This window comes from Stegostoma tigrinum, chromosome 29 (assembly GCF_030684315.1).
Source record: "Stegostoma tigrinum isolate sSteTig4 chromosome 29, sSteTig4.hap1, whole genome shotgun sequence".
Taxonomy (NCBI): domain Eukaryota; kingdom Metazoa; phylum Chordata; class Chondrichthyes; order Orectolobiformes; family Stegostomatidae; genus Stegostoma; species Stegostoma tigrinum.
The window spans coordinates 17,660,120-17,676,681 of NC_081382.1; the positions used below are offsets into that span (position 1 = coordinate 17,660,120).

At 40.7% G+C, this 16,562-nt stretch overlaps 1 protein-coding gene across 2 annotated transcripts in view; it reads right to left on the minus strand.

Moving 5' to 3' along the window:
• Positions 1 to 16,562, minus strand: part of cacna1ba (calcium channel, voltage-dependent, N type, alpha 1B subunit, a) — a 566,885-nt gene that overhangs the window by 70,988 nt on the left and 479,335 nt on the right. For both annotated transcript variants that reach the window (XM_059638405.1, XM_059638404.1), the window contains exons 34-36: positions 14,358 to 14,474; positions 12,431 to 12,496; positions 5,120 to 5,211 (exon numbers count right to left, since the gene is read on the minus strand). In XM_059638405.1, the coding sequence (XP_059494388.1) occupies positions 5,120 to 5,211; positions 12,431 to 12,496; positions 14,358 to 14,474 (275 nt within the window). The remainder of the gene's footprint in view (positions 1 to 5,119; positions 5,212 to 12,430; positions 12,497 to 14,357; positions 14,475 to 16,562) is intronic.

Here is a 16,562-nt window from a genome sequence, read left to right on the forward strand (position 1 = left end):
GCACATAAGAAGACTGTTAAGATATGGAATGAAAGGATAATGGAAATGGATTCTCTAACAATTTTCAGAAGACCACAGGACATGAACAGAAATTTTATGGAGGCCAAGGGAGAAGGTAGGGTATGGAGCTAAATTGGACAACTCATTCAAAGAGCTGAGTGAACTGGTGGCATGATATCCTTTCGTGCTGTTAAAATTCTGTGATCTTTTGTTTGGGAATTAGGAGATACGAATGTTGTTCAATGGCATTCAGATTTCACATGGGTAGGATTGCTTTCTCATCAAAGTCTGAAATCAATTTTCTCAGTACTGTGTCAGCAATTGTTGGATGGAGTGGCAGTTAAGATTCCATCGTTGGCTCTAGTCTTTCTCGGATAGACGCAGAAAATTTTAGCTAAGGTTCCTAACACCTGATTGCTGTCAGGCTGGAAGGTGGACACTGTGAGGGCTGACTTGGGCCCAGATGTGTGTTCACAGCAAAACACGATGGTTAAAATCTCACTCCTTCACTCTTTGAGCAGTTGGGTGCTTTGCCCTTGTAACAGAAGGTCAACATGAGTTTGCATCTTTAGAAGGGAAGGAAAAGTGCAATTTTCTATCAAGAATGATCATAAAGCCTGTACGTAGCTTCTCACTCAACCAGAAGGACAAGGACAACAGATGCATGACAACATCTCCACCTGCAACTTCCCCTCTAAGCCACACTGCATCCTAAGTGGGAACTATATCACCACATCTTTAGTGTCCTTGGGTGAAAATCCTGTAACTTTCATCCTAAATGGGTGTCCCTGCACTGAGACACTGCAATAGTTCAAGCAGGCAGCTCACAACCACCTTCTCCAGGGCAATTAGGGATGGGGCAGCACTGCTGCCTCATAGTCCCAGGAACCCAGCTTTGATTCCAGCCTCAGGTGACTGTCCACGCAGAGTCTGTACGTTCACCCTACATCTGCATGGGTTTCTGCTGTGTGCTCCATTTTCCTCCCACAATCCAAAGCTGTGCAGGTTAGGTGGATGGGCCAAGCTAAATTACCCCAGTGTCCAGGGATGTGCAAGCTAAGTGGATTAGCCATCGTGGGGGACTGGTTTGGCTAGGATGCTCTTTGAGTGTGGGCTCAATGGGCCAAATGGCCTTTTTCCACATTGTAAGGATTCTATAAACGCTGCCCCCGCTATTCGGGTAAACAATCACTTCTCTTAATTCTCTGTCATGTCTTAATATGAAAAGCATGTTTAAGTAAATGAAATGTATTTCAGAGTTGTGTGAGTGGAGGTTTCAATTAGTATGCAGCGATTAAAGATTAGGCAGAACAGCCTCCTTTACAGAGAAAAAAAGGATCTAAATAATGTTTTGGACAGACCCTATTTTAGATGGAAGATTTTGTTTCTCTTCTTTCGACTTCTGTCAGATCTGGCACCAAATCTCAGTTCAATTAGGCCCATCTTTCTGTTGCTTCATGAATATTCCGTCAACTATATCTGCTGTCTTGATCAGTCAGAAACTACCTGAGCAAACATTACATTTCAGTGTAAATTCCCTGAATCCACTTTATGAATTGTTAAACACAATTTTGTTGAAAGAAAGCATCAACTGTTGTGTTCCTGTCCATCTACCATTCAATCCCCAGCTGGCCCCCTGCCAAAATTATCTTTCTCAACTGATGTGATTTCCCAGCTCACACTGCAATCTTAACTGCCTAGTTCATATCTTCAAAAACTAAAATAATCTTTTTGGTTTGCTTTTCTTCACCTAATTTGCATTGCAATGATCTTTGCAGAGAACGTCCTTACACTCTTTCTTTCCTTCCACTAATCATTTTGACTGGCATTAGATTTTATTTCCAATGATCTTTTCAAAGCTTGTACCATCTGGACGACAAAAAGTGCTGAAAAGTACTAGACAGTACATCAGAGCAATTGCGACCACTACACTCCTGAAGTGCAGAGATCTGAGATATGTATAAATGATACATAAGAGAGTATGGGAGGAATTCCATCAGCTGTACCTCCACTGTATCCTGTGGAGTCACCATTGATCATTGAACAAACACAAGTGTTCTTCATGATCATAAGACAAAGTTCCTGCAAAATCATCTTTGACTGGATGGCACAGTGGTTAGCTCTACTGCCTCACAGTACCAGGAACCTGGGTTCAATTCCCCCCTCAGGTGTCTGTGTGCAGTTTGTACTTTGCCTGCATGGGTTTCCTCCCACAGTGCAAAGATGTGCAAGTTCAGTGGATTAGCCATACTAGTTTACCCACGATGTTCAGGGATGTCTAAGTTAGGTGTGTTAGCCGTGGGATGACAGACAGAGAGAGGCTAGGAGAATGGGTCTGGGTGAGATGCTGTTTGAAGGGGTGGTGTGGACTTGTTGGCCTGTTTCTACATTGTACAGATTCTTTGGACTGGACACCAAGACCTAACGGTCAGAAAGAGTCTTGCCAGCCATCTCACAAATGGTTTGTATGCTGGGAAGCAAATGAACACTTCAAAATGATACTCTGAACCTCTCATTGAAAGTCACTGATGTTATCCCCGGAGGGAGTTTGTTACCAATCATTCAAAATGGCACCAACTTGACCAATCTGCACTGCACTGCACTTCAAGTCTAAATACCTTGATGATGAGGTACTGTTCCTTCAAAGAAGGAAAGAAAATGAAATGAAGTTTTCACTCTGGTTCCCAGTGGCTTATTGGAAATCCCGTCCCATATGTCCATAGGAATCACCTTGTTCAGGCATATGAGGATCCATGTGAGAAACGTGTGATCCTGAATGGATGTCATTCTCAAATTGAGGGGCAGTCACAGATGACATAGGACACAATTTCAAAATCTGACTGTGATAAAACGTGGATGTATTGTGAACTATGAGGAGGACAGTGACAAGCTTCCAAAAGGCATAGCCAGTCTTGTGGAATGATGGATACTTGGCAGATTAAACACAGAATCAGTCATTTGGTAGCAAAGAATTTCAGTAATTCTGAAAAGAAAACATCTCATCAAGAATTTTCTTCTTACTCATCAGGACAGTTTGTAAGAATACCAATATAAGGGGGAAGCCAACAATCACTGTGACAGGAGAGCGCTGCGTTATTGGTAAGTGAACTCTGGTGAGTAGAGTCATTGCCATTGAGAATGCACTGGTTAATATGACTGAATGTTAACTGCCAAGATTTGCTTGTAATTGGGCAGGTTAACTTAGGTTGACTAAGGCAGTGTAATGAGAGGTGAATCAGCAAGCATGCTAGCATGTACTGCAAGCTACATATGCTAATGCAGAAATGTATTGAAGACCATGTACATAGGCTGCACCTGTTTCAACACAACAGAATAAGAGACAGCCAATGTCCATTACAGGAATGGCTGCAGCAAACAACGTCTGTTCTGGAAGGCAGTACCAGTGGATAGGGCTGCTGCTATGTTTGTTTACCTCCATGTCCCTCTGAACCGACCTTACTGAGCTGAAATGAACATGACAGGCCGAACAACATTGCTTTTTGCTATAGTCATTGTCTGAATCTAGATGGTCCCTTTTAAAGCTTTATACATGGCTATCGAATTTCCCTCAAAGTTGTCCATCTGTGTGACAAGTCAAAGTTCAGCCCCCTTGACCGGTACGTCCTCCCCGGACTGAACTATCCCCTCCCAACCTCCTCACCTATATTCACCTCTACAGGCTCCATCCCTGCCCCTTTAACTTGTCTGTCTCCTCTCCAACTATCTTCTCCTCTATCCATCTTCAATCTGCCTCCCCCTCTCTCCCTATTTATTTCAGAAACCTCTCCCCATCCCCCTTTTCTGATGAAGGGTCTCGGCCAAAATGTCAACTTTTGTGCTCCTAAGATGCTTCTTGGCCTGCTGTGTTCATCCAGCTCCACACTTCGTTATCTATAATTCATTCTCTGACTGTTATTCATTATTTAGGATTCTTGGATCTTTCATCACTTCCACCTGGTCACTTTTTTGAACAACTGACTCCCTCCTTACAGTGCTGGAAACGGTATCAAATCTCCTCCTCAACTGAAATTAGATCTCCTTCAATTTCTCAAGATATAATTTTGTGAAGGCTCTCAAGTCTACACAATAGCTACTGATTCTCACTCATTAGCCAGATGATATCATTGATTTCATTATCTCCTTTGACTGATAAAAGTGGCCTCCTGTGCTCTTTCCTTCTCCCACTCCTCACTGTATCTTACTGTGTTTAAAATCAAGAATCACTGAAGTCTTCTGCTCAAACACCTTCTTCACAAGAAGCTCAATTATGGAACAAAAACAAAGTTGCTGGAAAAGCTCAGCAGTTCTGGCAGCATTTGTGGAGGAGAAAACAGTTAATGTTTCGGGCCCGGTGACCCTTGCTCAGAACCTCAGTTCTTCCTCAGCTTTTCCAGCAACTTTGTTTTTGTTCCTGATTTACAACATCCACGGTGCTTTTGGTTTTTATTCATCTCTCCTAGATTTCCTTCTTATGCTTTTCAATTCCTGAAAAACAAAGGGTGGCACAGTGGCTCAGTGTTTAGCACTGCTGCCTCACAGTGACAGGGTCTCGGGTTCAATCTCAACCTTAGGCAACTGTCTGTGTGGAGTTTGTGGAGTTTGCACATTCTCCCTCTGTCTGCGTCAGTTTCCTTTGGTTTCCCATAACACTCCAAAGATGTGCAGGTCAGGTGGATTGGTCAAGCCAAATTGTCAACAGTGTCTGGAGATGTGCCGGCTGGCAGTTCTGGAGCGGATGTAGGGCCAATATGGGTTGGATGGCCTGCTTCCAGACTACGAAAACACCACTTACCAAACTGTTTTGTAGTTTTAGTGTCTTCAGCCCTTGTGAAATTTTGTATTCTGGGGCTTGGTCTCTCAACTGAAATAATAAACCGATAACATTTTCAATGTAATAGTTACTACATTTACTCTATCTTTGCTTTCAGATGTTGAAACTATGACTGGGAATGATTTGACTGTGAAAAGCATTGAGAAAATTCGAGGCCTATATTCTTGGAATGATTGATTGGGATCAGTCCTGAAACTTGTAATGTCACAGTATTTGTCGCATTAGTCATAACTTGTGTTAGCACTGGATCACTTTGAATTGCAAAACTTATATTTTCTGTTATTTTACCTGAATAAGAGCATTAGGGCTTGTAAGAAAGTCCTAAAATTATTGTGGCGATTAATTGCACCATCATCATCGAGTGCAATGTTGCCAAATACCTTGAAAAGAAAAAACGAAATGTTGCAGTTTATATTTTAGTAACTGTTATTTTGACAATAGTTAATATTCCAATAGTTAGCAAAATCTGTGGCAAACACTGTAGTACATCATATAGCATGAAGTGATTTCTGAACCAATTGGAACTGATTTTAAATAATGAAATTCTGATTCCACTTTGTGGCTTGAATTACAACTTTAACCTTAAACATAGATCAATTATCATGTTGAATAGATTTATTACAACTAGAAATAACAAAATTTAACTCAAAGATGCAACATCAAATTGAGTCAACAAAGACATTCACAAGATTTATTTTAATATTCCATGATCATTGCCAATTTAACATGTAAAACCAATGGTTGTATCTGGGGACTGATTGGTATAATGTTGGACTATTTCAGGACAAAAAGGGAGGAACTAATAGTTGTGCTGAACTAACAAAGTTATAGCTAGACAGATTCACTAAAGGTTATGTATCTTCTTTCAGGATGTGATATAAACATTGATACTTTTTTTTTGCAGTGGATAGCTTTAAGCAAACAGATCAAGCAATTGTACCCAACTGAAATCAAACTTGCATGTTTTCAGTACGTGCACTGCAATGGGAAAAATTACTGAAATTTTTGAGCTAATGTGGAAGTCAGACATTTAAGCACTTCCTAAATAACTCTGAATTTATTTAGGAATTCTACTAATATTATGTATGGGGGAGCTGTTGAATTGAGCTCTATCTGCCTGCTCAGGTGAACTGCAGAGAAGACTCTCGGGTGGACTGCAGAGAGAACTCCAGGAGTTCAGGCACTGTTCAACTGTTTTTCAGGTCAACATTTACACCTCAACTAATTGTAATTAAAACAGTTTAACAAATCATTTTAGACAGACAGGAGGCTGGAAGAACACAGCAGGCCAGTCAGCATCTGGAGGAAAGGAACAGGCAATGCTCCTGAAGATGGGACTGGCTGTGGGGGTACGGGGAGCTGCGGATAAAGAGTGTGGGGGGTGCGGAGGTGGAATGATGGTCGTAGGTGGGCACTACTAGGAGGTATGACTTGGTTGGTTGATGGGAGGCATGAATTCACTTGGTGGCTGGAAGGGAGGGTTATAAGGTTGAATGGAAAGGTGGAGGTGGGGCTGGAAGGGGAGGCGGGGAATGGGTGGGAACATTATTTGAAATTAGAGAACTCTATGTTGCATTCTCCGGGCCGTAGGTTGCCTGGACAGAAGGTAAGATGATGTTCTTCAAATTTGCATTGCGAGACACTGCAACACTGCAGGAGGCCGAGGATGGACATGTCGGAGGGGGAGTCGGGCAGGGAGTTGAAATGGGCAGTGACCAGGAGATCAGTTGGCCGTTTTAGGCCAGGCAGAGGTGCTTAGCGAAATGGTCACCGTTTGGTCACACCGACGTAGAGAAGACCACATCAGGAGAACCAGATGCAATAAACTAGGTTGGAGGAGATGCAGGTGAAGCTCTGTTTCACTTGGAAGGGCTGGTTAGGGCTTTTAATGGAGATGAGGGAGATGGTGTGTGGGCAGGTGTTGCATCTTTTATGGTTATAGGCAAGGTAGCGGGCAAGTTGGAGTGGTTGACGGGGAGTGTGGCATGAACTAACGATGGCAAAGGGAATGGTCCTTGCAGAAGGTAGAGAAGGGCGGAAGATGTTCCAGGTGGTAGGGTCTAATTGGAGTTGGTGGAAGTGTTCAAGGATGATATGTTGGATGCAGAGACTGCTGGAGTGGTAAGTGAGGACAAGGGTGACCCTATCTTATGTTTGGAGGGGAGGGGTGGTTAAGAGCTGTGGAACAGGGAATAAAGGAGGCACGTTGGAGGACTGTCTGGATGACAGGGTGGGGTGGGGGTGGGGGGGAGCGTTCTTTGAAAAGGGCAGCCATCCGGGATCCTTGAGAGTGGAACATTTCCTTGTCAGAGCAGATGCAACAGAGGAATTAGGAAAAAGTGACGAAGTTTTTGCAAGATACAGGGTGGGAGGAGGTGTAGTCTAGATAAATATGGAGTCCATGAGTTTATAGTAAATGTTGGTCTGTAAACTGTCACCAGAAATGGAAATGGAGAGGTCACGAAACCTATAACCTAGTCTATTGCATCCAGTGCTCCCAATGTGGTTTTCTCTATGTCGGTGAGACCAAACATAGGCTAGGTGATTGGTTCACCAAGAGCCTTTTCACCTGGCCCATAACACCAACCTAACCACCTGGGGTCACCACCCATTCAACCCCCTGTCCCACTCCCCCTCTGACATGTCTGTCCTCAGCTTTCTCCAGCATCATAGTGACTCACAACACAAAGAACAACACCTTGTCTTCTGCCTGGACTCCCTACGGGCCAGAGGACTCAACACTGAATTCTCCAATTTCAAATAACATTGCCACCTATCCACCAACTCCCTTCCATTCTACCTTCTGACCCGCCCTTCCAGCCATGAACTGCAATCATTCCTCCCATTGAGCAACCACATCGTACCTATCACCAGTGTCTGCCAATCACCACCGTTCTGCCTCTACCCCTTCCCCTAACTCTTTCTCTACAGCTCCCCCTTGCCCTCAAATCCAGTCCTGAAGAAGGTTAATACCTTGACTTTTGACTGTTCCTTTCCTCGAGATGTTGTCTGGCTCGCTGTGTTCTTCCAGCCTCCTGTTTGCCTACCTTGGATTCCAGCAGCTGCAGTTATTTTGTCTCTAACAAACCATTTTATTCACTGCTATTTGTGGGGCCTAATTCTGTACAAGTTGGTTGCCTATTTTTGTCTGAAGTTAAGCGCTTTGGAACACCCTCAGGATATAAATCGATACTGTACAAATGCGGATACCTTTTTCTTTACGACTTATCTTACGTCAAACCCTTTGCTGGAAAGTGGAATTAGAACTGGTGGGTAGTTCCTTCAGCTGCACAGACAATGGTTGGCTGAATGGTCTTTCTTTGTTCTAGAAGGTTCCAGGACACTTATAATGAGCTAGTTCATACTTAACATTTGGATAAGGAGTAACAGGAACATAGCTAATCAAGTGATTAATAACTTCCCTAATATAATGCATTTTAATTGTCTTAAGTGTCTGACCAAATTAAATGTGTCACTTGTAGGTTAGTTAATTTATAGAATTGTTGCTGAATCAGGTGCAGTAAGAACTCTTTCCTATTCTTTAAAGAACGCCATTGGATCTCTGACACTCAATGGTCATGCAGACTCCAACTAGAGCAAGACTGCAACTCTTACTCCATACCTTAATAAGGTTTCAGTCTCTGTCCTGCAGATAGTCATTGGAATGTCTGGAACCTAGAATAAGTGTGATGTATGGAACTAACACTTACTGATGACTGTGCAACATTGGAACTTGATGAAACAAATACACACTTTTACCGTGACTTGTTAGAACATTCGGCAAGAATACCAACTTGAGAAATAAATAAAACAACCTTTATACTATATGACAAAACAGTGCCAATTGATTGGCAAGAGGAGTCTGTTTCGTAATGACATTGCCATGGTCACTACATCCATTAATGCTGATTAACAGTTAACAGCTATGCTTTTTTCAATTATAAACCAGGCAGGGTAAATCTGATCAGGAGCAGTGACCTGAGAAATAAACCATCCAGTCACCTGAATGAAAGCTACATACAGCGGACACTGGAAATCTTAAACAAACAGAGAATGCTTGAGATGCTCAACAGGTCTGGCAGCATTTGTGGAAATAGAGTTAATGTTTCAAGTTTGGTTTGACTCAAAATAGTAACTCTATTTCTCTCTCCAGAGGTGTCTCCAAACCTGCTGGGTTTCTCCAGCAATGTCTAGGTTTGTTTCATCAAAGTCTCCATCACTGGTAATTTGACACAGGCATGGTGCATCAATTTTTTTTGTAACAAAGGACAGGAACTGCATGTAAATATTTTAAGCTTCCATTACACTTGAGCTCAACTAACAATCCAGAATTGCTTGGAGTCATACTGTCATAAAGTTATACAGCACTGAAACAGACCCTTCTGTCCAACTCGTCCATGCTGACCAGATATCTTAAGTTAATCATTTGCCAGAATTTCACCCATTTCCCTCTAAACCATTCCAATTCACGTACCCATCCAGATACCTTTTAAATGTTGTAATTGTACCTGCTTCTACCACTTTCTCGAACAGTTTCTTTCACAGACTCACTACCCACTGCATGAAAATGTTGTCCCTTAGGTCCCTTTGATATGTTTCCCTCTCACCTTCAACCTACACCCTCTAGTTTTAGAGATAACAACATATAGAGCTGGATGAACACAGCAGGCTAAGCAGCATCTTAGGAGCACAAAATCTGACATTTCAGGCCTAAATCCTAGTTTTAGGCTCCCCTACCCTGGGAAAAATACTTTGGCAATTCACCCTATCCATTGTCCTCACGACTTTATAAATCTCTATAAGATCAACCCCTCCCCCAACCTCTGCGCTGCAGGGAAAATAGTCCCAGCCTATTCAGCCTCTCTTTAAAGCTCAAATCCTGGCAACATCCTTGTAAATCTTTTCTGAACCCTTACAAGATAAACAATTTCTTTTCTATAGCGAGGAGGCCACAGTTAAATGCAGTATTTCAAAAGTGGGCCAACCAATGTCCTATACAGCTGTGACATGAAATCCCAAATCTTATACTCAATTCACTGGCTAATAAAGGCAAGTATACCAAACATCACCTTCGCTACCCTGTCTAAATAAGATGCCACCTTCAAGGTCTCTTTGTTGAGCAGTGCTCCCCAGGGCCCTACCATTAAGTGTATGTTACTGTCGGTGTTAAGGGTGGGCATAATTCCTTACACACTCAGGCTGATCAAGTAAATGGAGTCCAATGCTACACAATGTGTGGCAGATTCTGCCAATGCAGCTCATCGGTTATGGTTAGTCCATTGGTTTTAGTGAACAGCTGAACAAACATTCTGTTTGATATGCTCCACTTGTCTTATAGTGTACATATATGGCATCACAACAGCACTGAAATTCATATAGCACGCACTCATTTGTGTGATAGGCAGCATTTCCTTCTGCCTTGATGGCAGCAGCATATTAGTGGTGAAACCCATCCATTGGTGACTGCTTAGAAGCAGGTTGGAACAGCTAGCTTTACCTGCTTCTCAAAAGTTTGAGATACCTTACTATTACACAGTAATCTCAGGTAGACTGGGCAAATTTTAGGACAAAGAGAGACCACATTAGGGCCTTGATAGGTTTATGCAAAGTCCAGTGAGAAATGATCTGATCTGGGTAGCCATTATCCCACAGAATAGTTTTGATGTACTGTATTTTATGCCGAGTTTGCGCAGTGAACAAATGGCTTGGATCTATTACAAGGTTGCTGATAAGGCTAATCTTAGACACATGCCAGTGTGCATATTCACCAGTGAAAGTAGGTTTGAGGTAGACCATAGTAGAGAATCTCCTAGGTCATTTTCTCAATCAGAACATTGAGGAAAAGGAACTCATTTGACTGGTGTTGCACTTCAAAATCAATTTGAGCCCAGGATGGGCCTACCAAGTTGAGAAAATTCTTACATGTAGCTGCAGGTTCAAATATAGCAAATGTAACATCTACATCTGGGAAATGTAGAAGGTGTGGAAGATTAGTGAGCACTGATGGTAGTGCGGATCCCATAGCAACACCATCATTCGGCATATCTGGGACAAACACAGAGGCCCTAAGTCACTCTTGGTCCTGAAAATAGCCCAGTTCACCTCAGATTACCCTTGAAAGGTTAAGTATCACAAAGGTTTGAATAGCAGGTAAGACAAGCCATTCTGTACTTCTGTTATACAGTAACAACATAAAAGGTGTTCACCACTAACAAAATGTTGTTGTCAAGCCAAAAAAATAGACTGCTCACCACAGAAATAAGTGATGTGATTTCCAGTGCTGGCGGGATGCCAGGTCAATAGGCCGTAATCACAAGGCTCGCATATTATATCAAACAGCATGTCCCTTTGGCTGTTCACAATGAGCAAGTTATTAACTACACCAAACTAGCCCGTGTTTGAAAAACTTGCAATATAGTGTGTAACCCTAGGTATGATTTTGCAATTGAAGAATATTTGCGAGAGAAATTCTGAATATGTGAAGAATAAGGCAGACACTCAATTAAGGATTACTAGTCAGGCTCACATAATGTGCTAGTAGGAACTGCAGATGCTGAAGTCTGAGATAATAAGGTGTAGAGCTGTACGAACGCAGCAGGCCAGGCAGCATCAGAGGAGCAGGAAAGCTGACGTTTCGGATCTGGACCCTTGTTCAGAAAATGTCTGCATGGGTTTTCTCTGGGTGCTCTGGTTTCTTCCCACAATCCAAAAATATACAGGTTAGGTGGATTGGCCACGCTAAATTGCCTGTAGTGTTCAGGGAGGTGTAGATTAGGTGGGTTATAGGGGAATGGGCCTTGGTAGGATGCTCTGAGGTTCAGTGTGAACCTGTCAGGCTGAAGGGCCTGTTTCCACACTGTAGGGATTCTATGATTCACTAGTTCATTTCTCAGGTAATACCCTGACCAATCAGATTCAACTTATCTATTTTAAAATTTGAACAAGACCCGACAGTTAGCTATCAATCAGCATTAACGGATGCATTTTCTCTGGCAGTGTCTTCTACTAATCAGAGTCTACTTGCCAATCAATCAGAACTCATCCTCATAATATAGATGTTGGTTTTATCCTTGAATTGGTGTCCCAATGGATATAAGAGAAATCTTCAGCAAAATGAGTCTTTTTTTCAGCTCATGTTCCAATAACTAAATGTTATGATCTGCAGACTGAAAACTTAAATCTCACTAAAAAGAGATGAGTTCCAGTATTTTCTTCATTTCAAACATCAATGTTATTTTACATATTTATGAACCAATGTATTAGTTATATTCATTAATATTTTGTACTATATTTTCATTTCTTGGTTTTTGGAGATTGAAGTAATTTGTACTTTAAATTAAATGGTTATTGCTCAATATAAATTAGACTGACCTTTCTAAATTTTAAAATTCATTTGCATTTCATTTACAAATCCAGAAACAAATTTTACTAAGTACTTCCTCCCAATTATTGAAAAGCTGCTTTGCTAATCAATGACTATGCAATATGGACACTGGAAAAATAAACATTGTTCATATTTTCATGATGTGTCAGTGATTAATTAGTCTTTTATTCAGCACAAACTACATTAAAACTTAATGCAACATTAATTGCACTGACCTGCATTCCAATAATGGCATAGATGAAAAATAACATTGCAATCAGGAGACAGACATACGGTAATGCCTGCAGAAGAAACAAAGTAAGCAGCTCTGAAAAAAGCCTATGCAGCATCAATACGATAGGAAACATTAACATTTTTATTGGCATAGTAGATACAACACATAGGGTTCTGCATCTTTGCTTTACGGTCTTGCTATTTGTGCTCACCAAACAATTTGTTGGTTAGGTACTGTACTGCAATAAATTTGAATTAATCTAAGTCTATAAACATTAGCAAATTCTCAGAAAATAATAGCCATCAATTTGACATAATTGTCTGGCAACTGCTTTTGTGTGATTTTGATCATGTTTTATAGAAACATACAATTAATGTTTATTCCTATTTTGTCATAGTAGCTATGTTTTTGAAGGCATTGAAGGATAGTAGTACAAGCCAGTGTATTGCAGAACCTGAAGAATTTAAAAAATAAGAATTAAACATTTATTCAGTTGAAGAATACTGAAGCCCTAACAAGGCCAAATCAAAACAGCCAGGACTTTATTTAAAACTATAAGACAATATTCTATTTGGTCTTGGCATAACGTCGGCACTTAGTGAAAGGCACATTACACCACTAGTCTGTCCCCCTCAGTCAGATTCCTTTATTTTTCACTTTTTAATGGAATACTCATCTGGTCAATGCAGAAATAAGATTACATTCTGTTTCAGATGACTAAAAGCAGACGTAGAAAACATCATGCTCAGTAAACAAATATTATTTTTCTTTAGTGTTGCAGTTAATGACCACATGCACGAGGAACTTAACATTTGCCTGTTATCTCATTTGAAAGATATGTTTCTACTTGATTGGCATCAAATCCAAATTTGCGAGTGTCCAATGGATGGTGGGATTTAGCCATTGTTCAATTATTTATGCATACAACAAACTTTGTAATTAACATATATAATTGTAAATAGATAAACTTAATGCCAACTTTAATGCGATTTCATCATTAGTTTTGTTGTGCTAAGGTAATACAAACTGTCGGTAGATTCTAGTCCGAGTTGAAGACATATTCTCCTATTAAAGTTGTTTACTGTCCCAATCCGTTCTGGGATGTGATACCCAATGATTTTTCCCACTAATATTTCCAATGTGCTAATGAAGGTGACACAAAGACACCTACATCACTGGCAAGGGTGTACCTTTCTTGGGAGATGGGCTGGGACATGGGGTAACAATGGAGAGAGCTGCATCAGGTGACTCCCAGACATTTCTGTCACTATGAAAAATTCTGAATTATGAATAGGAGCAGGCAACCAATTTAACTAATCAATGTCCTTATGACAGGAATTTTACCAGCTCACTGAAGTCTTGCTGGCAACCTCAGCAAGGGGCTGTAGATGCCCTCTCAACCCCAGAACTTCCTCAGCAGTGCCCACGTTTTCTGGTGGAGCTGCTGAATCTCTATAAGAGCTGGCCACCCATTAGCCAGTCTGCTAGTATCTTGCCCACTGGCATTTTAAAACTCCTCAAAATCTAAATGAATTGCCAGTTTTGTTCTGCTGTTCTAAGACAGTGATCTCACAGGGCCAATTGTTATTGCTGTCATTAACTGAGTCAGTCTCTGTACATTAACATCAATGGTACTAATTTGTGGCAAACTTTCTGCTCAATTAACAGCGGTCTTCAGTGTTCATTTGTCCCTTTGCAGGGATAAAAACTACAACTAATAACCAGCAGGTGGCAGAATTACACCATAAAACTTGGGTCAGTTGAGTACAATTCTAAAACACCAGTTATAAACCTTGTTAAGTACAATTACTAAGCAATAAAACAGCTCTTCTATTGATCCAAACTTAAAGCTGTCCTTTAATTCTTCCTGTTTAAATTCACGATGCTCATGCTGCATTTCAGTTTAGTCATGATGTTCTGAGACGCACCTTGAAGGACTGCACAAACGTCCAGAGCAAAATACGAATGGTATATCCTTGGCGGAGGAGCTTGATAAGACGTGCTGCTCTGAACAACCGCAGGAAGCTGAGATTGATAAAGTTATTCTGGTGAAAGCAAAGAATTCAGGGTACGGTAATTGTCAGCAACCAGAAACATATCAACTGAGCAGTGGAGTTCGCACTGCAATGAATCGTTTAAAAGGAACACTCATTATGTAATGTTTAACTTTGTCACATCTATTCCTTATTTGAAATATGTGAATGTAATAATGAAGGAATGAATATTTTTCAGAAGTTCATTATCAACAAATAAACTGAATTAAAAACACTTATCCTGCATCTATAACAGAAGTTGCTGGAAAAGCTCAGCAGGTCTGGCAGTAAATCAGAATTAACGTTTAGGGTCCAGTGATCCTTCCTCAGAATGGGTCAGTGGACCTGAAACATTAACTGTGATTTTTTTTCTTTCTTTACAGATGCTGCCAGGCCTGCTGAGCTTTTCCAACAACTTCTGTTTGTGTTCCTGATTTACAGCATCTGTAGTTCTTTTGGTTTTTATCCTGCATCTAAATTCCCTTTACTGATTACAATTTGAATTAAACCTTTTTTCCCCAATGAAGGCCACCAAAGGACAACATTGAGCATTTTTCATGATGAGAAAGTTTACATTAATATTACTGCAAAAAAAATTGGAGAACAAACAGAGCATATTCCTTTCAAATAGATGTGTAATTATACTAATTTACAAATGCATATTAAACTTCAATAGTATAATTAATATAATCTTAGGTCATCATTATGTTTTGCCCTCTGGTTTTGGAAGACATGATTGTTTGTCACTTTATTAAGAAGAATGCTAACATTAAATCACACTTCAACTTTCTTCTTTTCCTTGGAATATGCAAAAAGATAAATTGTTTGATTTCTGACAGATGAATATTAGAAGATAGTTTGTATTTCTTGAACCTCTGAAAAGTTAAGCTTTCTTAATCATTTGCAATACAGATCAATTGAAAACATTCAAAAAGTTGCAGCAAATGGGTGGTGCAACGGTAAAACATTTTTACGTCAGTCTTTAAACACTCCACTGCTGTTCTTGTGCTAAAGATAATGCAGAGCATTATTGTGGTATTTTGGTTGCAAGAGTACAAACATGTAGTGAATTCCAGATTTGCCACATATGCCATCCAATAGGGTCACTAACTTGTTTTGCAGTGGCATTCTGAATCCACGGCATCAAACAAACCCTGATGAAGTGTTGCCTTAAATTATTGCAAAAGACTGAACTTTTACGAGAAATTGGAGTTACTGACTTCATGTTGCAGTTTTTTCATTAGAATGCAGGCTTCAGTTGATACAGCAAGAAGCTGTTTCGATGACACCTTCAATGGAGGTGGATATCTGAAGGGACAAAGGTGAGTGTCCTTTGCAAAAGCAAAAGGCATGAGACTGATTCAAACAGAAAATCACTTTTCAGTCAGAGAATAATTAAAAAGTCCATCCTCTGCAAGCATCAGCACACCAGAGCCTCTAGCTTCTATCTGTCAAATGGTTAGTTGTCACTGGATTGGCACTGTTCGCTAATGGTCTTCATGAGCATTTCAACATATACTCTTCATCACTTTGCTTTTTGGGAGGGATTTATAGACGTGTTTAAAATTTGCATTCATGGAATATGGCACAGATAGAGGCCATTTGGCCTAAATTGGAAAGGGTGAGAAAAGGATTTACAAGATGTTACTGTGACCAGAAGGTATAAGATATAAAGACAGGCTAGATAGGCTTCTTTCCCTGGAGAATGGGAGGCTGAGGGGTGATCACGTAGAGGACTATAAAGTCATGAAGGGCATAAATAATGTGAATAGTTAATGTCTTATCCCCAGATTAGGGGAGTCCAAAACTAGAGGGCATAGGTTTAAGGTGAGCAGGGTAAGATTTAAAGTGACCTAAGGGGCAACTTTTTCACACAGAGGTCGATGCTTATATGGAATGAGACGCCAGAGGAAGTGAAAGAGATGGGTACAATTACAACATTTAAGAGACTTTGGGACAGGTACGTGGATAGGAAAGCTTAGAAGGATATGGGCCCAACGCCGGCAAATGGGATTATTCAGTTTAGGAAAGAGTTGGCATAGATGAATTGGGCCAAAGGGCCTTGCTATATGACTCTGTCACTGGCTTTTTAAGAGAACT